The 22845-nt window shown below is 43.1% G+C and overlaps 1 protein-coding gene across 17 annotated transcripts in view; it reads right to left on the reverse strand.

Annotated features, from left to right (window-relative positions):
- celf5a (cugbp, Elav-like family member 5a) overlaps positions 1 to 22845 on the reverse strand; it is a 256225-nt gene that overhangs the window by 13957 nt on the left and 219423 nt on the right. For 5 of the 17 annotated variants that reach the window (XM_074635727.1, XM_074635725.1, XM_074635726.1 and 2 more), the window contains exons 6-7: positions 21312 to 21458; positions 10855 to 10999 (exon numbers count right to left, since the gene is read on the reverse strand). In XM_074635727.1, the coding sequence (XP_074491828.1) occupies positions 10855 to 10999; positions 21312 to 21458 (292 nt within the window). Of the gene's footprint in view, positions 1 to 2285; positions 2364 to 10833; positions 11000 to 21311; positions 21459 to 22845 lie in introns of all 17 variants that reach the window. The other 12 variants (XM_074635713.1, XM_074635712.1, XM_074635710.1 and 9 more) reach the window with 5 other exon arrangements.

The raw sequence follows: 22845 nt of genomic DNA on the forward strand, positions 1-22845 counted from the left end.
CGTAACATATATGGTGCACGCCTGAAAGGCAGCTGCAGGATGGTTCATGAGTGGAATTGAAATTGGATGCTCCCTGTCCTCTCTCATTCAATGCATTTTAAAAGGACCCTCCTTTGGAAAGTGTTTCCAATTATGCCAGGAACATCAAAGTACCCATTTTGAGCAGAATCTCACTGTGTGATGGTCTCTCTAAAAGGGCTGCTCCGTGGCAAAGCAGCCAAGCTCGTTGAAGTACAGCTCCCCCGAGGACCACCTCTCAATCTGGAAACCCTCGCCCTGATTGGACAGAAAGCCCAGGTTGTCACGGAAACCCTCCAGCAGGCCATATCCCCACAATCTGGTGCCTGAGTAAAGAACCCCCCTGTGAGAGGTGGTCCAGATAGGGTAAACAATCACATCCCGTATAACATACGCTGAGATTTATGCTAATGCCACGGTAAATATGCTGTACATCACGCGCTGAAACCTCCCACCACTGAGTAATATCATCTACATATCCATATGGAATTTCTTCTTCTTTACCTACAATCTCTCCTCTCTCTGCCTCAGCATTTAAGTCATGAGGAGGCTGACAGTCAGGCAGGCAACTGCAGTGACCAGGGGAATTGCCCGGGTCCAGCGAGAGCTGTTGTGTCTTTTGCGCCGGTTTCCTTTTTTTTGAAGCCTCCCCACGATTGCTTGTTTCCTGCGGAGCTGTGATGAATTAGACTGCAGCTTCAGCCCATTCTCCTACCAGGACCCAGGAGACCGCCGCTCCTATTCTGAGGGCTAGAGACAGCTAGTCTGCTCGGGCCACACGCACTCTACTGTACCGCCAGATAATGCACCCTCTCCATCATCAGGCAAATTCATTTTCCGAGGCTTAGCAGTGCTGTGGGAGCGCGCACGTCTATGTATGTGCAGCAGCTGTAGTGGGTAGCGGCGGTGGTAGTAGTAGGTGGTAGTTTGGACCCCTTACATGCAATTACGTAAGTTCTCGGGTCAGCAGTTGGACATCTGCGGTAAAGGAGAACACATGACAACAGTAACAGATCGAGGCCACCGAGTCCAGTCAGGTTATCATGCTGGAAATGTCACAGCGGGGAATAAGCATAAAAATCACAAGTGTAATAAAAACAGCGATGATATTGTGGTGAGGCAAAGCTTTATCCACAATAACTACACTAAACTGAATACTACAGTAGCTGGGTTATACATGTATTGGATGACAAAATGGGGTTATGATATAAGGAAAAGACAATAAGCAACACCACGGCCAATAAAACAATGATTACACGAGAAAGCCATTTATGTAGCCTAGCCATCATCTTTATCCTCACTGTCACAATGACCCAACATGAGCGGACCCTGAGAATGTTCTCCTCAGTTGAAATGGGGACGTATTTCCTACTATCCTGAACTAGAAAATAACAAGACATTTTCATTTTATACCTCAGTGGACATATAGTTCTTGGAAAATTGTATTCATAGCCTGTTTACAATGCACACACACACACACACACACACACACACACACACACACACACACACACACACACACAAGAGTGCAGATGTCAGTGTGTGCTACGTGTATCGGCCTGTAATAATGACATGTTGTTCCCCACTCCTGCGTGGGTGAATACGAAGCCACGGCACCGCAGATTACATATTCTATACAGCTAGCTCTTAAATATCACTTCACTTCTCCACTCTTATTACTGCAAAGAAAGAGACCTGCGCTGCAAAACAGTATGAATATGTGTATGTCACATATATTTATGTTATGGAAGCAGAATTACATTCATATTCCTACAGGCTGCTTCTTAGAGGGGGGAAAACTGTTGATTTGCTCCTTGCCACGATTGCTTCGCGAAAGGAGTCTTCACATGCGACAGAAGCATTTATTATGCTAATTATACATTCAAATCAACGAGCAATGCTATACTCATGCTGGAGAGTGCAGTCATTACCAGCACAAGGACTGTCTTTTCGCTGGAGCAAGTAATAAGCACTCAAAACAGATGCTTTCATCTAACTGATTTAAAATGTGATGCATTTAGACTCAAAGAGAAAATGTCTGTCTAGTCCTTAAAGTGTGAATAATAAATATGAATATGTGAAGGGCAGCTTTTTCAAAGGCCAGTTGGTATATCAAGAAAAACTATGTGACTCTGAATACTGACCGTTACTTTAAAACCAGTGTGTAACATTTACGGGGATCTATAGGCAGAAATGGAATATAGTAATAAGTATGTTTTCTTTAGTGTATAATCACCTGATAATAAGAATCGTTGTGTTTTCGTTACCTTGGAATGAGCCGTTTATATCTACATATGGAGGGTGTCCTCTCTCCACGAAGTCCATCATGTTGCTCCGCCATGTTTCTATAGTAGCCCAGAACAGACAAACCAAACTCTGTTAACTTTTCCTGCTTGGGCCGGTAACGTTACTTGTTTAACGTTACTGTTTTTGTCTCGGCCACCGTAGCAATCCTACGCTTGGCACATGGGAGAAGCATGGATGTAGAAGTTGTAATCTGCAACCGCACTGCTAGATACCGCCAGATCCTACACACTGTTCCTTTAATCGACTGATCTGTAAAACTCCACAAAGAATCACACAAAAGCACCACTTTAAATCTTGTGTTTACCAGAGATATGCTCATAAGTCTCTTAGAAATAAGTCATTCAGCATTAAAAAGCATTTAAAAAAGACTAATCGATTTAAGAAATCTTAATCAACCAAGACCAAAACGACCGATTAGTGGACTAATCGACTGAGAGGGGGTATTTGTGAAGCAATAAGATGCGAATGCACTTCCAAATGAATGTGTGCCATTGTGTAGTACGTATTTAAATGAACATCAAAATACAATTTTAAATTGAGGCACAGTGTGTTCTGCGTTAGATAACGGGTGATTCTCACCGATAATGTCATCCACAACTGATTGTAGGAGGTATACAGTCTTTCCGCTTAAAAAACTTTTTTCTCAATCAGCTTCTCAATATGAGTGACGGGCTCCTACAAGAACACACAGTTTTCTGTTTGGGTTGATATTTCACATGAGAGATCTGTATTTATTTGGTGGGTTGCCAGGCCGCTGTCAATCACTCACACCCACACAGTCCTGATGACGCAGATTAGATGATTAATGTTTTACTTAGATTTTTGCTTATTTAGTTATGAATATTCAATGAAGTTTTCAAAGATTTAAAGTTTTAACTAAACACTTGTTGGTATCATAACAAAGACCAATGATGTGCACTCCATCTGTACTCTGTGATTTGAGGGATTTCTGCTTGGGTAGAGTAGGATTAGTACCTTAATTAATTTATTAAACCTTCCTCCTGTTTGTCATCTCCGCTGATGACCTTGTTAATGTTTGTGAGAATGCGCCTGTATGCTGATGATGTAACTCTGTACAGCCATGCAGCGTCTCTGGCTGAGGGCTGAAGTGGAAGCAAGCATCAACAAATGAATAAATAAATACCTGGGGAAGCAAATCAAAACATCTTTAAACTATTAAAATACAAAGTCCATGATGTTCTTCAATGATTAGTCTGGAGAAGAGCTCAGCTTTCTGGGAATGAATAGCAAACTGTCAAGTTTAAAACACCAAATCCTCATCTCCATCAGGAAAGTCTGGAAATGGGAGCTTTGAGGAGAACTGAAGAGTCAAGCCACAGTCTGTAAAGATAAGGTCTGCAGTGTCTCAGGGCCTTTTCACACCTGAAAGTTCGCATTTTTGTTATATTGTATACATTTGATACGGTTAGTTTTGGTTTCACACCGTGTCCTAACTGGATGCGACGCGAGCGAGCGTCAGCAACAGGTCGTGAGTGACGCGGTGCTGCACAGTGCTGAACAGCGCAATGCACCGGTTTGAGCTCAGCTTTTGTTGGACGCCCTGTTCCTATTTTATCTGTCACTCTCTGACACTGTCCGTTAGTCCTTAAAGGTACTGCGCTACTCTTATAACATAGTGATACCCTGTAAAAACTTCCAGTAATTGGTCCGAAAGTCCAAACCACCCAAAAGAAATTTTCACACCAGAATAATACAATAAAATACAATAAGTCTTTATTATCTACCAGGGTGGAAATGTCTTACGAACAAACCAAACCATGGTTCAATTTGATCCGAACCGAGACCACCTCTTTTCGTCGGACCAAAGTTCGGCTGTTTGGTCCGGAGTGTCGTCCGAAGGAGGTTTCATTTTGGTAATTTTGGTTTGGATTAAACTGAGGTAGGTGTGAAAGGGCCCTTAGAGTGGGCTTCACCTACGATAACCACCGTTGCTTGCTTGATAATAGAGGAAAGCCCTAAGACGTTTTGTAGTGGACAAGGCCATTGCCCATTTTCCCTGCTTTTAAGATCTCATATGAGATGTGCACCAACCACTGGACTTCCAAACTATGCACCCTCCACCATAGGCACCGCATCACTCGACAATCCACAGCAAAACTACATCACTCTCTACCTTCCAGTCACGACAACACCTCTTTGAATAAACGCTTCCTCCAAACTGCTGGTCAAATATAGAATAGCGGACCCGAGTTATGTGTTGGACAGATAAAAGACACTGGTCTCCAAGTATACACACCACTAAAACACATATTAATTCTATGTTATGTTAACAATAATAATAATGTACTGTGATCTGTCTTCAGCTAATGTTAAAAGTGGACTATGTGAATATCAAATACAACAAACATTAAACAACTTCCACACGGCAAACCCTCTGGTGCTGCCGGTTCCAATCTTGAGGCTGATGTACATACAAGGCAGTGACCACAACAACATGCCTGACTTTCAGATCCCCGAGCAGAGCAGCTGGGCAGCTTGTGAAGCTCTGCTGCTCGTGTGAAGTTCAGTTTTGCTTACACACACATCAGATCCGGTCCGGCCGAGAACCGTGGCTGTGCTTTCTGAATTCACTCGCACGCACCAGGAACTGGGATACCTTTTGTTGTCACTGTTCACTTGTGCTCCTGGGATTTGAAATGACTGTGATGCAATAAGCCTGATTTTAAGTGAAAGATGGTGCATTTGTTTTGGAGGGACAATGGCCCTTTGAGCAACTTCTAAGTTGATATCTTTGCCCTTGAAGATAAAAATATTGTAAAAGGAATCTCGGGGACTACAGTGAAAGCATTTTTACAGTCTGAGATGAACTGGAAGCTGGAGGTCACAGCATCAATTAGGACACACAGGTGTTCATTTCCCAGCTGTTTCATCTGGCTCTGAACAGACTACAGAACTGTGCTCTGTTCCAAATAGCTTGGATGTGATATGTCACTCATAGCAGTAAATCTCTGGGACTCTCATTCATTCTCATTAGCTGAGTCCCTACCATGCAGTGCTGTTTTTTAAATTTTGTAAGGCTGTCAAAGGTAACACGATCATAACACGTTAACGCAAATTTGTTTTAATGTCACTAATTTCTTTAACGCTTTAATGCGACTTGCGATTTTTAGGCTGTAGCGGGCTCAGAGTGAAGATACTGGCATCATATGAAACTAGAAAACCTAAACAATCCATTGGTACCAACCATGTCATACTAGCTTGTAGCGAAGAAGGTTAAAAAACGCTTTAAACTTACATTCAATTTTGGCAAGGAAAAACTGTCATGGCCATTTTCAAAGGGGTCCCTTGACCTCTGACCTCAAGATATGTGAATGAAAATGGGTTCTATGGGTACCCACGAGTCTCCCCTTTACAGACATGCCCTCAAATATAATCACATGCAGTTTTGGGGAGAGTCATAGTCAAGTCAGCACACTGACACACTGACAGCTGTTGTTGCATGTTGGGCTTGAATTTGCCGTGTTATGATTTGAGCATATTTCTTATGCTAAATGCAGTACCTGTGAGGGTTTCTGGACAATATTTGTCATTGTTTTGTATTGTTAATTGATTTCCAATAATACATATATACATAAATTTGTATAAAGCAGCATATTTGTCCACTCCCATGTTGATAAGAGTATTAGATACTTGACAAATCTCCCTTTAAGGTACATTTTGAACAGATGAAAAATGTGTGATTAATTTGCGATTAATCATGATTAAATATGGACATCATCATGCTATTAATTAAATATTTCAATTTGATTGACAGCCCTAATATTTAGTTTTTGGTAGGTTAACTTATAACCTTATCTTCCCTTAGCATTTGTTTGCATTAGATTGGCCATTAAATATAAAATATCTGTATAACATGCATGATGCTTTGTGGAGGACAGGTGCACATATTGAGAAAGATCACAATGTCAAACAGCTCATTAGTTTCATGGTGTTTGTCACCATGGAGGTGTTCTGCATCAATGGTGTAACCATGCTCGAATCCGGCGGGGATGTTGAGGCACATCCAGGCTGCCTGTGAGTGGGTTGTCTCTGGCTGCGGAGCATCTGCAGTATATTTTGTGTAATATGTACTTGCGCATGTACATCTTCAGAGTAGAGCAGCGCCATGCAACAGAGCATTAGAGTGACTTTGATTACACACTTCTCACATCCTAACAAAGCATCCTTGACAGGACGTGTTCTTCACCACATACACCCAGCAGGATCCGCATCTCTCTCCCTTCCTCTCCTCCCCCCATCCTCTTTATCTCCCTCTCTCTCTCTCTCTCTCTCTTGTTTTGTTTAACTTTTATTTCTTCTGCAGCGCTCAGGGAGCGGCACCTGGTGAACATTATTTTCAAAAAGCATCATCATGCATCATTGTAAGGATACATGCTCTAATCAGCTGAACCATCTGGCAAACGGCTTATGCACCATCAAGCTTAAATGCTTTGCATCTGTTGATCAAATGGATGTCTCATTGTTTGCAGAGTAACACCCTTAACCTCTGAGCCTCTTTGTTGTACTCCGGCTCGCTGTCGCAAACAAGATTTTTTTTTTTATGTTGCAGAGGTTATACTGATCATCTAAATAAAAGATTAATGTCACACATTTATCTCAAGATCTGGCAGGTTTTCTCATCTATTAAGCTACTATTGGAGCTTTATGTTAATGCAGAGCCGTGTAGGTGATTCAGTGAGGCAGTAGTCTGGCTGTCAATTGGCAATTGCTCTCCTTTTGGAAGGAAAAGGGACATTAACCTTTTCTACCTTTTACGCTTTAGTACAACTGAACACAGCTGCCAAATGTCAGAATTTATAGATGTGTTTTGAGCTCTAATTTGGTTGATGAGACAACTTAATGCATAAATTACACCTCTGTCGAAGCAGAGAAGCACTCTGCTCCCAGACCCTAAAAACAGATTCAGATATTACAATGAATTATTCCACCGACTCGTGGCAGACATCCTACAGTCTCTAGTGTCAGAGTCTCTTGGCCTACTTATACAGACAGCCTTGCCAGTAATGTTGTATTCCTTCAATGAACTCTAAATAAGTCATAGCCACAAGTGTGAAAAGGGAGAGAGAAAATAGCTGTGTATACCAAAGCAGCAAGCTGCAACTACCACTCCTGCAGCTGCTGGCAGCCACACTCGAATTAATGAATGAAGAAAAGGGGAAATAAAACATTTCATATTTATGATAGTCCTTGAGAATTCACGAAAGCCATGCTTTCTCTCAAGGATTAATAATATATTACATTCAATAATAAAAGGTAATCAGCCGACTGTAGCTTACACAGAAGCATGTCCAAAAGCAGATAAATGGCACCACTTCACACATCAGATTCACAGACTTAGAGGCACTCACATCGCTTCCTTTCCTCCCGTCTCTGTATTACACATATATTTTTTCTTTGCCTGAGCCAAGTTATTAGCTCCTGGCATTACCGATTGATATAAAATTGTCTTCCATTTTCCGAAACAGAGGTAGTTTTGTTTAGCTTTTGAAGAATATCTAACAAAATTCTGCAATATTTCCTTTAGAGCGAGGCACGGATTTTAGCTTTCGAGCGGTACAAAAACATCTTTTCAAGACACAAAAACAGCACAAACAATACAATCAGACTGGAGGACAAAGCCTCCAACACACACACATACAGAGAGACCGAGTTCCTTGCCATACAGTTGCACAATCTTTCATCAGCACTATTGTGTTGCAAAATATAGGTATGCATGCAGAACACAAAGATCTGAATTGCCATACTGTCAGTGCTTTACCCGTCAAAATAAGAGGCTTCTCAGCAAGACTGAGCTCCACTTTTAATCACTGTCTCTGATTGATTATGCCCGCCCAAAAGTGCACACTTTGCACGGAAAACATCACCGTGAATATTTGACAAATATATCTCTCGAGATATATTGAACGACGTTGAAAGTGATTGCAGATGTACTGTACGCATACAGCATGTTCCATCATCTCACTTTATGTACACACGCTCATATGGCTTGAGGTGGACACATTGCGTGATTAAAAAGGTTAATAAGGGTCCTGTAGCATTGATTTCCACACCTGGTCTGCTGTCTATCCTGTTTATTGTAACTCAACTGTTGTGAAGTGAGTAAAGCAGAACAAAATAGGAGCTCTACAATAAAACTGTCCGTTTCTTTGTGTCTGTGAATGAAGAAGTGAACCGAATTTCAACTTAAGAGAATATTTTTCTTCCCCACAGGAACCACAGTGCAGAGAGAATTTGATATAGTGCAGCAAGTTTGTGGTAAGGATTCCTATGATGGCTATAAAGAAGATCTAAAACAGGCCTTGTTGCACTGATGGCTGTTCTCTCTCTCGCGCTGATTGGTTTAAAGTTACCAAAGTCATCACCTTAAAAACTCAATACTGCAGTGTTGACAAAGTAGGTGAGCGGAGCACAACAAAGACTTGGATACTGTATTATTTATTTCGGCTCATGCTTTTGTTGAGTGGAGAATCTTGAAGTTTCCTCTGTCTCAAGGAAAATGAAGCACTGCTGAATAAGCAAATGTTATGCAGTGGGTAGGCATTTCAAAGTCCTTCCCTTTCCTCTGTAATGTATCTGCATAGGAGGTGTTTGTTATGGAAAACAAAACCAACTGCATGCAGATCATGCACGCACAAAGTGCTTCAAAGCGCAAGGTCAAAATACTACGGGGAAATTAGCGCCTTATCTGTAAACTTACTTATTGATATTCTTCATTCTGCTGCTACTACCCCCAAACATTTTCTGCATTCACAGACAACATAAGCATGCAAATCCAATTGACTGTATTTTTCATCTTAAGTCTCTCTTTCTCTCCAGTGGATTCAGTTTTGAATACCAGTAAGCCGGCCCCCCGTCCTTTTGGCCTTGCTGCAGCTCTAGTTTTATTCTCACACAACCAGTTCTCACTCCCAACTCGTCACATACCGGCGTTTGGTAAGTGCCCCTCGGCATCGGAAACCGCTGCACGGAGGCACCCTTTAGCATCAGTATGTGACGAACCGGGCTTTCATCTAACTCCAATGTAAACCCACCCACGGTGTTATTTGAATTAGGTCAGAGCAAGTGACGTAATATTAATAGCGTGAAAGTCTGTCGTTAGTCACATGACTCGTTGGTATCGTCAGCCCTGTGAGTCACATGAGTCGTTAGTCAGTGAAGTTACTGTCAATCACAACCGTTTCCTAATCCTAAATAACTGTTTGTGTTGCCTAAACCTAACTTACTGTAAAAACAGAAATGTATTTTGAAAGGACACTATGCATGTAACAAGCATGTCATTGACACGACGTCCAAAAGTAACGCTAAAAGGGTACCCCGTGCGTCGTTCTCCCATTTTATTTATTTATTTTTATTCTACAATTTCCTTTAGCAGACACTTTTGTCCAAGGCGACATACATCTGAGAGTTCGTACAATTCAAGCAAGGATCTAGATAGGAGAGAACAACGTGAGTAAGTGCCAACAACAGCTTCAAGTCCGATTGGACACGTGCAATTTTTTTTTGTCATCATCATCATTAACAACATCAACAACGTCATCATCATCATCAATATCCTAATCAACATCATCAACATCCTCAATATAGTCATCATTAATATTATCGTCATCAACATCATCAATAGCATGAATGTCATCAGCGGAGGTGTTCATGAAAGAGCTTGGTCTTTAGCTGAGTTTGGTAACTCATTCAACCACCAGGAGACTACAGAGGAGAAGAGTCTAGCTAGCGACTTAGGGCCCTGTTGTGATGGGAGTACCAGGCAGGCGCCTTTCATTGGCCGAGCGTAGTGGGCGGGAGGGCGTGTCGACCTGGACGAGGGAGTTCAGGTAGGCGGGAGCCTTTTTTTTTGCTGTTTTGTAAGCGAGTAACTTGGTTTTGAATTTGATGCGAGTGGCAACTGGGAGCCAGTGGAGGGATATGAACAGCGGAGTGACATGTGCTGTTTTGGGTTTGTTGTCGTTTTGGATCATCTGCGGAGGTTTGAATGTGCATGCAGGGAGGCCTGCCTACCTTTATTTAACCTGACAAGTCAATTGAGAACCAATTCTCATTTATAGTGACGACCTGGCTGAGAGGCAGCGACAGAAGGCAAGGCGATACAATACATTAGAACATAGAACAGAAATAACACTAGTGCAAGAAAACATTAGATAAAATTAAAACATCACAATATATACAGTATATACAACGATAGATACATGCCGATGCCGAGGGGCACTGACCAAGCGGCGGTATGTGACGAGTAGAGAGTGAGAATCTGTTGTCTCACACTGCGCACACACACGCAATTATTCCTACAACATTACCAAGTTGACCTACAAGAACCTCGCTGGCACGTACAAATACACACACCCACACAAAACCTACACACACTAACAGTAAGACATTAACACAAGCATACAAGAGACCCAACTCGTGGCATCACTAACCCCCCCCCGCAATCCACAAACACACACTCACAAGAGGAAAGGGAATTAAAGTGCTCACCCAGGGCTTGATGAAACTCACCCGACACCGGGGTCATGGGGGTGGGTGGGAGGCTGTTGATGTTGAGCGCCCCCATCTGGTGGATCTGCGTGGCGGGGAAAGCCACGCTTGGCGTGAGGTAACCTCCGTGGCTTGCTGCCATGATGGCTGCCTGCTGCTGCATGAGCTAAAGAAGAGGGACACGGAGAGATGGGTGGAGGGAGAGGAGGGTTGGATGCGTGAGAGAGCGGGAGGGAGAACGGGGTGCGAGAGAGGTGAGGGGAGGACAGATGGTAATGAAAAATATAGTAAGTTGGGAAGGAGTCAGACAAAGACGGGAGAAGGGGAGCGGGAGAGAAACATAGCAAGGGTAGAGCAGAGGGAGGGATGTATGTTGAGGTTGATGGATGGATAGTGCATGGGAAGTACAGAGAAAGTAGAGCGGAATAAAAGAAAGGGAAGAAAAAAGAAGCCTGTCAACCTATGTTTAGTGAATCTGTCTATCCTCCCAGCAGGGAGCCTGTCACCAGCTGCAGAAACGATTTAATAGCTGTCTGTTGGGCTCATACAAATCAAGGCATTGGCATGTGGACATTATCTCTGTGCTCAGGGAACAGGCAAAGTTTGCGAGAGAGTTGCAATGCTTTTTCCTCACAATTGTCAAACTTCACAACACTCTGGCTGTATAGAAAAACGCCACCGCCGCCTGATATTCTCCTCTGTTTTTTCCCCGGCCTCATCTCAAATTTTTCTGATGTATTCTTAATGATGTCTGCTTGTAGCCTGACATTCATCCAGAGTTTAAAATTAGCTTTGTTTTATAATTCAGTCTGAAACCACTAAGCCTTTCTCTGGGCTAGTTTTGCCAAAATTAGAAGGCATCTTGCAAACAGAATACATTTGCAGTTGGAACTTAATTAAATGACCAGTTTTTGCCACTGAAAAGTTGTTTTAGAGACGAGTGTCGCCGGAAGCTGTAATCCTGTACGCACCGTGCATAAATTTTTTTTGGTTGTCTTGCTGGTGCATATTGCTGTTACTGCCTAACTGGTCTTATGATGATGCTGCTAAACAGGCCCGGTTCTACGAGGGTGCAAAAGCATTCATTGCATTCTCAGTTGAAATTTGAATAATAAATGCCAAGCACAAGGTGGTAGGTCTTTAGGCGTACAGTCTGTGTAGGCTTCTCTATGCGCACCTTCTATTTTGGTTCATGTATGTGCAGCAGCACAACATGCAAAAGGACTGGGTGGTGAACATTAACTGCTCTCTCAGCCAGTCACATCACTGTCTCAGCTGTGCCAATCACAAACGTCATTCAAACGCAGCAAACCAGAAGGAGTACGATTTTTCATCAGGTAGTTAATATAATAACAATAGAAATAAAAAATAAATAGATTTGGTGAAACTGTTTATATGATAATATCGTTCCGGCGCTATTTTAGCAATAATTTTAATGTATCTCAGCTCGCACATGGTCACATATTAATTAATGTTACACAACAGCGTTTGCAGTTGTATGAGACGCTACTTTTACTAAAAAGAAAGTTGGAAAAGAAGCTATGATGCGTCCTGATAACCGGACGTCTCCTTCATAAATCAGTAGAATATCAAGTTATAACTGACCAGTCTGATGTGGGTAGAGGTCCATATATAACTGTACTGTACTATACTCAGACGATTTAATGAAGGTAAACACGGTGAATGGCCGTGTGTAACGGCACTGCGCTCTGCGTAACGGCGCTTCTCAGAGGCTCCGGATTTATCATTTACCAGTCCTGCTGCCTTCAGATGCTGCAGGGATTTTATGAAATGAGTGGATCCGTTGCTTTGGGGCTTAAGGCAGACTTTTATTGCACGTTTCTCTGGGCTATGGCGCCAGTAGCCCCGGCAGTTTCATATTCTGTAATGTTGATGTGGCATATTGTGAAGGGAGGGAAGGGCTTTCCAAACGTCCGTAGCCCCAGGACCTAAAGTAATATTAAGGCACTTCTGAATATATTGTATCCTATCCTATTATTTAAATGGCTGTTGTTGGCTGATCTTTGAAATGCATGGCTAATCAGAGTTTTAAGGGGTTGTTGTATCGGTAACGTGCAAAAAAACATGAATCAATCTCGCTCTCTTGCTTGCTCACTCGCTCGCTGAGCAGACGGCAAAGCCCTGCTTGTACGTGTGGGAACTAAAGTTGTTAAAGGTACGTTTGCCAAACAACATTGTGTACTTTGGTTCGTCTGTTTTGAGGTGTCACTGAATCCAGACCCTGAGTCAATGAAACAATATTTTTTAAAGCAGGTGAAGCAAGCAGCTCAGATTCCAGACCATGTTAGTAATACAGTATGTTAGACAGAAAATTGAATCGATTTCCACCCATTGGACAATCCCACAAAGAGATACAATCAATAGCCTTTCATTCACTCTGCATTTCTACTTAGCATGAAGTGAGAGCTGAAACTATTTTCCATCAAATGCAGCCCACAGAGTGTTTATTCATGCTCACACGCACCGCTGCCCCGCACTGCGCTCACTCACAAACACACACACATACACACACACTCATACGTACACGCAACATGCACGAAGAGCGACAGAGACTATTTGAGTTTCTGCGCTCAGCTTAAATTCTCCCCATGCAAACCACATGCTGAATGCCTAATTCAGAAGAAAATCCATCAATGGCTTCTGCAGGTTGTGAACCACTGGGTTTATCTGGGGAATCAACAATCTTTTGCTGGCTATGCAGACCTGTGTGGTATCGGAATACAAACACAGCTGGACCAACCTCTTACCCCTGTCTCTGCATCTGTTTAATACTGCATAGCTGCTATGTGTCAGGGGAGCTGCTGATGGCCGTGGCCTGAGAATGACTCGTATAAGCAGAAATCAAACTCCTCTGCCACTGGCACTAATGCTAATGACGATATTGTGAGACACTGGAGCTATAGAATGCCACTCTGCTTGTATTTGCATGGGGACCCTGCAATGGAAAAGCCAATTATTTTCCCTCAGTGGCCCTGTCAGGTAACCTGAAAGCTGCTGTCCCGCTGTAGAATGCCCAGCGCTGGCATCTCATCCATTAGCCACATGCCTCGCCACTGCTATCTATTAACGCCTTTTGTCATTTGCATAATTCCAACGTGACAAATGGGAATCATCCGTTCCTTTCCAAATAAGATGAATTGAGCCTTTAAGGGGGCAAAGCTGCAAAAAACAGCAAAAGGAACAAGAAACTAAACAAAAGCAATGACACAGAAACAAACAAAGAGGTCTAGAGGATCTGGGGCTCCCTGGCTTTGGCAATGCTGTGACTGCCCCCCTATTAGGATGTGAACAGGGTTGGACTTCAGGATGAAGGGTCTGACTGGGCTGGTATTACAGAATAAATACACTGTGACACCACTCACTGCATTTTTGTCTTTTCTGCTTGCTGCTTTCAGCGAGGACCGGGGACTTGGGACTGATTCTAATAAGCTTGCAGCCTATTCGTTGTGGACCTGGTGGCCTTAAGGCCCAGACACACCAAGACAACATCAGAGAACGCCGCCTTTGTCTTGGCCGACAAGTTGCATTTGAACACTCTGCAAAGACTACAGCCAACAGCGAACTACCACGTACGTTCTGCGCCTGCGTGAGAGGAAATAACTCTCCACACCAGCAGGCGGCGGTAGTCTGTATTCGTCAAGACCGAGGACTGCGGATTTTTAAGCCGCTGTTATGATACGTACATCACCACTTAGCTTCATTCCAGATGGCCATGACGTTGTGAAAATAGCCGTGTATTGGAATGATCAGATGAGATGAAGATGAAAAAAGATGCGCCATATTGATTTTACTCGTTGCTTTCCGCACTTCAGTTTTTCTTCTCGTGCACTGATTCGCTTAAGTTGAAAAGCCAATAAGAGTGATTTCTCTCACCGACGAGCTCTGCCGCCAATTCAACTATGGGTGTAAGAAAATATAAAAAAAAACTAATATTGCGATACTGTTTTGTGATTCTGTATTGATTCTCAAAAACAGTATACATTTTTAATTAATATTTTAATAGTTTACATGCAAAAATTAACTCAGTCAATACTTTATTTTACTGGCAGAGCGATGTGTCCTCTCACAGTAGTGCTATGATGTTGGATGTTACGGGGACTGTGATAAATGCAAATGCAGATCCCACTGTTCTGATTGCATAGAAAATGTAAATGTTTTTTTACTTAGAATTTATGCATATGGTGGTGTGTTCTTTATACTATGACAGTTTTCCAAAAATTCGATTAAAGAAATTGCCTTGCTTACAGTATCGCAGTATATTGAATCGTAACCCCTGTATCATGATACGTATTGTATCGCCAGATTCTTGCCAATACACAGCCCTATATTCAACATGCTGAATCGGCCGAAAAACCTCTGACACGGAGCCGAAGGAGCGGGACACACCACAAAAACTAAGCTGACAGACGCTCACGGCCCCAAACTGTCTGACGGCTGACCGTCAGCTTGGTGTGTCAGGGCCTTTAAACAAGCTATAGGCCTGGATGGAGTCATAATGGAGTGGTAGGAGTGAATACTAGCGTGTCTCCCAATGCATGTTTTAGATAATGCAATCCTTAATGCCATCCGTCAGATTGTCATGGATAACAACTCTGGCATTCATTGATGCTTCGTTCCAAATTCAAATGCAGCAAATTGGAAACCCAAGCATATAATTACGTCGGAATGCAGCGGTTAATACAAACCGGCTCTGATTAAAAAAAAAAGAAAAAAAAAGAGCAGAAAGCAGAGTGGTTATGTTGACAGAGATATTCAAAGCCGTTCCATTTTACTTTTCATATGTATATGCTTTTTTTCCCTTTCCTTTTCAAAATTTCAAAGGCATTATATTCAAAAGCCATTCCCGTTTCTTTATTTATGCACTACCCAGCAGATAGCAAAACGTCTCTGTAGTAGAATGAGCGGAGTCTTCATCATCACAGACACAACCTTTTTCTGCTTCCTCTTGAAAAGAAAGGGAAGAGGGAAGAAAAGGCAGACAGAAACAAGGGGGACAAAAGAGGAGCGCGTGAGATGAAAGGGAGCAAAGAAAGTTGCCCGGGCTCCAGCAGCATTCATTTAGTGTCAGACATCTGCTTTTTTATTGCAACCTGATGGCATTACTCTCCCCTGGTGCCAGCAGGCAATCACCTCTTTATCACATGGCAATTATCTCTGTAGCGCTGCTCTGTGACTCGCTGACTCTCAGCACTGTCACATGTGACCCCTTATAGCCCAACCAGCCGGGGACAGAGGGGGGGGGGGAGTAAGCGAGAGAGACAAAGAGAGGCAAAGAGGGAGAGAGAGAGAGAGGGTAAAAAAGGTTGAAAAGGCGAGAGAGAGGGAGACAGTAGGTCAATGAGGTGAACTAAAAGACCGAAGACTCAAGGGCCTCATTTGTTACCCCCCACGCTGGCAGGCTGTATTTCCACAGAAAGATTTGAATAGGTTTTACATCTTGTTGTGTGTGTAGTGCCAGTCCTCGCAAGTATAATACAGCTAAACCAGGTCACACACACATCCTCGTGTGTGTGTGTGTGTGTGTGCAGGCAGTTTACAGCGCAGCTAAATGATGCAGTAATCTGTTCCCATCATTTCTCATGTGTGGTGTTTGAATGTGAGTCCCTCCAACAGGGGGAGATGTTTCCTAATGTGAGTTTACAGTCATCATCCTCCTTCTCATCCACCCACACATTGTCACTATTAGCGCCAAGTTAAACCATTTTCTCTCCTCTCTACCATCTACCTCACACTCCAGTCCAATGCATCTTTTAGGGAGGCAAAAAGGGGCGACGGTGCCGGAGGCGCCTTTAAATCTAAAACTTCTCTCTTGTCCGACGCAGCGTGTAGTCCTCCACCTAGAGAGACCACGGGAAGCTAAAATGGCTGTCTTCACAGCGAGAGAGAGCGAGACAGTGACTTGAAATCTAATCGTGTACAAATATGATGTTTGTGTCTTGAAGGGGGAATACAAAAGGTAATAAAAGCTGGTTTTATTACTTGCATTCAGCGATTCATGGGAGAACTATTATCACTCACTACTAACGCTGGAATGAAACACTCGCTCGCTCTCCTTCCGCTTGTGTTTTATGAAATCACCTTTTTGCAAATAGGATGTCTCCTGTCAGAGCACACCAGTGTCTGTGTCTATCGTGAAAATGGCACATTTCTCATTTTTGGCATATGTTGTCAGTGTTGTACCCCTCCAATTTGTGTTCAGAGCCCCCTCCTTCTCCTGGTTTGACTAAAATCCAATTTACTGGCTGTCAGCTCAACTCTATAATCCTATCCACTGCTGTAGTGGAGAGGTAGCTCTTTGAATTTACCATTTACTGTACTCCCTGGTTATAGCTATATATACCATCTCTCCCCACGTCTGTATTCTATGCTGTGCCACCTCCTCTTCTCTTGGCCAGTGTATATGGAGAGTGGGCGAACATGTAGTGTGTCTTTGGAGATAAAGTCTTTTTTGTGTCACTGCAGGTTTTTCCGTCCTGGGGGAATATGTGTAGTTTATCTTGCAGTGAAGAAACATTCGTCGTATCACTTCAGCACATTCCCGGTGGCTACAGGGGGAATCAAGGCAGCGCACCATATATACATGCAGCCAGCACCAATGACTGTAATGTAATCATAACCGCTGCAAAAGCAGGACACCCACACTAGAGATAACTAATATTCCCCTTTATTCCACATTATTGCGTACCTAGCGGTCTGAACCGGTATTTAGACTCATTAAATAAGTCTTTAGCGAGATATGAAAACAAGCGCCTCGCTGATAATCCGTTACTGCCTCTTGTGCTCTCATTACTTTATCAAAAGTTGGGGTGAATTTATCTCCAAGGTTGCCTCGGAGTTTCTCCACCGACTTGCTTTATTTTGCTAAATTCATTATATGCGGGTACATGGCACCCACAGTCTCTGTGATTCATAATACTAATACAAGGAGAATCTCACCTTCACTAACATCATTCATGCTGCATAATCTTTGTGTGGAGGAAACCACATACGTGCAATTTCTCCCTTAGATTTAATGGTAATTGATTCTCTCTAATGCTGAAGTATCCCCCGTGCCCTTGTTACTTTCACTCGGAACTCAATTTCCTAGCATCATCCTGCTCTTTGTCATATTATATATGTGTAAGAGAGAGAGAGAGAGAGAGAGAGAGAGAGAGAGAGAGAGAGAGAGAGAGAGAGAGAGAGAGAGAGAGAGAGAGAGAGAGAGAGAGAGAGAGAGAGAGAACGAAAGAAAGAACATTTGCTGCGCAGTGCTTGCGAGTGCGTACGCTCTTGTGTGCTTCTGTATGAGTCGACACGGGTCTCTGCCATAGTAAATAAGAGTCATGGCCAACCTGAGCGGGGCACAATGGTCTCCCCGCAGACCGCCACTGCCTCCATCACCCCTTAAACATTTGCATTTCTCCACATTTCCTGGGAAAGGGCTGCATTTCATGAATGGTAATGAAGGTGGGAGTTTTACTGGGGAGCACACAAGAGATGGCCTCGCAATTACTCTGGGATGGTCAATTTGCACATTTCACACCGGGTCCCGTGGCTGTGATGTGAAAATGAGGGAAATGGATAAGCCCCCCCAAGACCTGGCGAACGTCAACAATTAATCCTGGCATTTAGAAACAGCAAAAAAATATATAACTTTAACATCCAAATAAGTGCAGGAAGAAATGAATTTGTGTTTCTCCTTCTCTGTAAATAAATACTCTGCTGATGTCTATGTGTGTTTATGCAGTGTGTTGTGACAAAGGCCCAGGTTTTTTATCTCGGCGCTGGATGGAAAGCTTTTCTTAAATTCATTTTAGGCTGCTTCAAGTAGGTTGTGTGTGTGTGCATGCGCGTGCATGCGATGGCGTATGTGTGTGTGTGCTCTGCCTCAGCGGGAAAGAAGAAAGTTTGTGTGCAGATAAGTTGCCCATGGAATATTCTGAGTCAACTGTGGCCCCTGAAGCATCTCATGGGCCCAGAGGGAGGGACAGGGGGAGGGAGAGGGGAAGGGTAGGGAAAGCAGTGTGATAGAAGGTAGAAGGGGGCGCGTGGTGAGAGGGGCTGCATAGGCTGTCTGAACTCATCAAAGAGCCGGGGGTCTGCTGTGTGTGGATGGTGCCATGCCCTGAGGGGGGGTACGGTTGGCGGGGGTGGGAGGGCAGAGGGAAGCTGATGAAGGGGTTGGAGGGTACAAGCTAACTAAATGTGTGTGTGCCTACGTGCCGTGGGTAGTGAAAGCCTGAATGTGACGGCATAGCAGCACTGCTAAAGAGGAGGAGAGGACGTTAATAATTAACCGTTTAACCGACAATAAGAATCTTGACCGAATGTTATCAGTTAAATAAGAAATACCGCCTAATGGTTTATGCCTCCGCCAACCAGTTAAGTTGCAGTTTACTTCCACGTCTGTCCAAAATGCCATCACTTCATCATATTAGACATTTGTGTGAAATTGACATGATTGGCATATGACTTTTTGAGTTATGGCCAAAAACGTTTTGTGAGGTGACAGTGACCTCGACCTTTGACCACCAAATTCTAATCAGTTCATCCTTTTATCCAAATTTGAAGAAATTCCCTCCAGGTGTTCCTGAGATATCGCGTTTGCGAGAATGGTCCGGATGTACTCAAGTTCCACCTTGAGTGTACCTTGGCCAAAGTTGTTGCTAACTTCGGGGCTAACCCCCTTCACTTTAATCAGCAGTTGGCCAGCAAGACACGCAAACTTGGCTTTGGTCTTGAGGAGTTGCATTTATTCACCGACAAATAAACTGTACACACACTGAACTGCTACGTTCACAGCTATAACATTACTGCTAACTTTATACTCACACACAGATGACCACCTCGCAGCTAAACTGGAGGCTTACTGGGAAAGTGGCTACATGTGTACACGACAATGCACACAACAACGTGGCTGCTAACTCTCCCGGACGGTTGAACTGGGGACTCAGTTGCCTGTTTTGCGCAGACACTGCAGCTGGTGATAAATGATGGATTATTTTCCATTGTTGCAGCTGGGCGGCTTGTTAGGCACTTCAACCACAGCAGTAATCTTGTTGGTTAACGGTTAATGATCGGTTAACGAGGGTCGGCTAAATTGGCATCCATCAAAACACAGAAAAAAATGCAAATAAAAAGCCTCTCTGTACTGAAATTACAAGAAACTACAGGTTTCACTGGCAGATACCCCGTGATGAAAACATACCAAATAACAGCCAAGCTAAAGGTCAAACGTAGGGGTTAAATTGAGTGTCCCATGTGTTCAGTGGTCCCACCTCAGCAATACACTGAACTAGCCAAAGGGGATTACCGGTCAAATAAAAATGATGTGATCATCAATCATCAAACATGGGGACAGCATCACTTGCTGCAATCACAACAAAATCTAAATAATTGTACAGCCACTGTCACATGTTTATGTTATCTTTCAAGTTACTCTGATTTAATACGTTTTGTAGCTACATTCTGTAGAAAAAGGAGTCCATCCTGGTGAAGGTTAGCACAGCGTATGTGTTGCTTTTTGTCCATTCATCTCACTGTCCCGGGTTGGATTTACACAGGAGGGGTTTTCTACACATAATGGCTTCAAACATAATTTGCTACAACAAATGTAGCTTCCCAGAATCTTCATGTTGGTAAGGTTGATGGAATTAAAGATATGAAATTCATGCATTTAAATCTGCAATCAAATTTTTTAGCCACTTGGAGGCAGCAAAAACAAGCTGTAAACACAACACTGGCATTTATTACCTTTAAGGTTGATTTGGCAAACTTGTTAGCAAACATTAGCTCCGTATCTATTCATTAAAGAGCTAATGTTTGCTAACCAGTTTTATACGGAGCAATTTTATAGTGTTTCTGGCCACGGATGAATGAAGCCCAATATTCGCTCTTATTTTCCCTCCACCAACTCCTGAGGGAAATATCTGTCTCTTTAGCTGCTGAATGCTCCACTATGTTCACCAGCTAGTTGCTAACTTTGTCTATCTGCTCTTTGATGCAGGAGAGGTACAGCTGCCTGCTGGGACTGAAAATTACTCTACGAGAGCAGTGAGAGTGAACCAAAACAGCAAAGTTGCGCTGAAAAGCTCCGTAGTGCTGAGGAGAACTGCGGAGTCCAGTGATAATTCTCCGAATTATTCCGAATACTACTCCTAATAATTCTGCGAGCTACACCTTTCACATATGCATAGTCATTTAATTAATTGTTAATCCAAAAAATATTGATATGACCATGATTATAGCAGCTTCAAGGACTTTATAGAACAAGATGACTTCGTAGTCTCCCAGCATCCAGACAGTTTCACATTCAGTGAGTAAACATGTAAGAAACCCTTGGGATGGTTTCTTACATATACTGTATTCAAATTCATTCCTACGTGTGTCTACTGCATAGTATATGTAACCAGTACGTACGTGTATGTTAGAATTTAATGTATTCATTTATGTATAGACATGTGTCATGCCCAACTCACCGCATGTGCGTAAGAGCTGTAGGTGCTGAAGGGAAGAGCGATGGCTGGGTTGAAGATGCCAAACTGCCCAACCATCTGCTGCATACGTCTGATGGTGCGCTCCTTGTCTGTGTCGGCAAACTTGACCACCAAGCTGGAGGAAGCACCCTGAGGGGATAGAGAGAACAGAAAATCAGAGAGGAAAAAACTGCACTGACACTTAACCCTGATTTACTGCGAGCACCTTTAATGCTAACACTCGCTCAGTCAGTCAACAGAAGGATCTCACAGCATCTCATCCTCTATACCCAGAAGGCTTCGAGCTACTTCAGGAATCATTTGCATATGTGAAATGTGAGGATTTATCACAAACAAAGGGCTTAAGAAGTCCAATACAAGAGCATTAATAAGACTATTGGTTATCATTCCTGATTTCTTAGTATGCCGTGTTCATTAGCAACAACAACAACCGATGTTAACATCAATATCTAGTGAGCTCCTCTAATTGCATGTCAGGGTTTTTGTTGGCATTCTCGATGCAACATCATTGCACATTTGTATTATTGCAGAGAACCGTGCCTCCTTATTTTGTGGCTGGCATACATAAACATGAACCGAACAAAGATATGTGAAGAATAAAAATATTCTACTTATTGAGTGAACAGCTCTGTAGGGCAGATGTGCAGACAGAAACCTTCCCGTTCTTTCAATCAGTGTTTAACATGTACAAAGTCACTCGGGGCAGAGCAGCCTCGCTGTGCATGACATAAATACTTTATATTTTCCCCCGGCATTCCCCCTCCGGTACAGTACATATATGTAACCTTGGTGCTCCTCCCCACAGATAAGGTTAAAGGATCTGCAATGTACAATGATTTGAAATAAGAGCTACAATTGGAAGTGGCTCCTATTGACCTTGGCGAAAGTGTTCTTCAAAGAAAATGTTGCTTTTTAGGGGCAATTTCCCTCATTCTGCCCTCTGTTTAGCCTCCCACTTCCTCTCTGTGACTCTGGCTATCCATCCCCTTATCAACACTATTACCTCTTTCTGCAGCCCAATAATGAAACAGCAGGTGTGTCTGCCACACACCCTTCATTAAGAATCTTCAAATGATTTAGCACTACAGTTGACCTTTCGTGTGCTCCGCCTCTCCTCCCCTCTGCGCCCCCAAACTGGCCAATCGATCCACATAAAAGGCCGAAATATTACTCTGATCTGACAGTGTAGAAAGGTTGTGTGTCAGTCACGATAAGAGGCCCCCTGAAATTGGTGCAAGATTGTCAATAACAGTGGTGACTGGTGAACAGCCTGGATTGAAGGTTGGGGGTTGGGGCTTTTAAAGGGATATTTATTGGTTTGGTTGGATCTGGGTTAAACCTGGCAGGAGATGTGTTGGACTGTGGGCGAGCGGTTATAAATAGCAGCTGTGATGCTAGCTATATTAAGTTCCCCTTTGTTTGCATATTCCCCTGACTGAGGTCCCAGTAGTTCTGCTAATAAAGCCATCTACAGAGATGCTCAAAGACAAGCACTGGACCTTTCGACTGTAGCATA

Source organism: Sebastes fasciatus, chromosome 5 (assembly GCF_043250625.1).
Source record: "Sebastes fasciatus isolate fSebFas1 chromosome 5, fSebFas1.pri, whole genome shotgun sequence".
Taxonomy (NCBI): Eukaryota; Metazoa; Chordata; class Actinopteri; order Perciformes; family Sebastidae; genus Sebastes; species Sebastes fasciatus.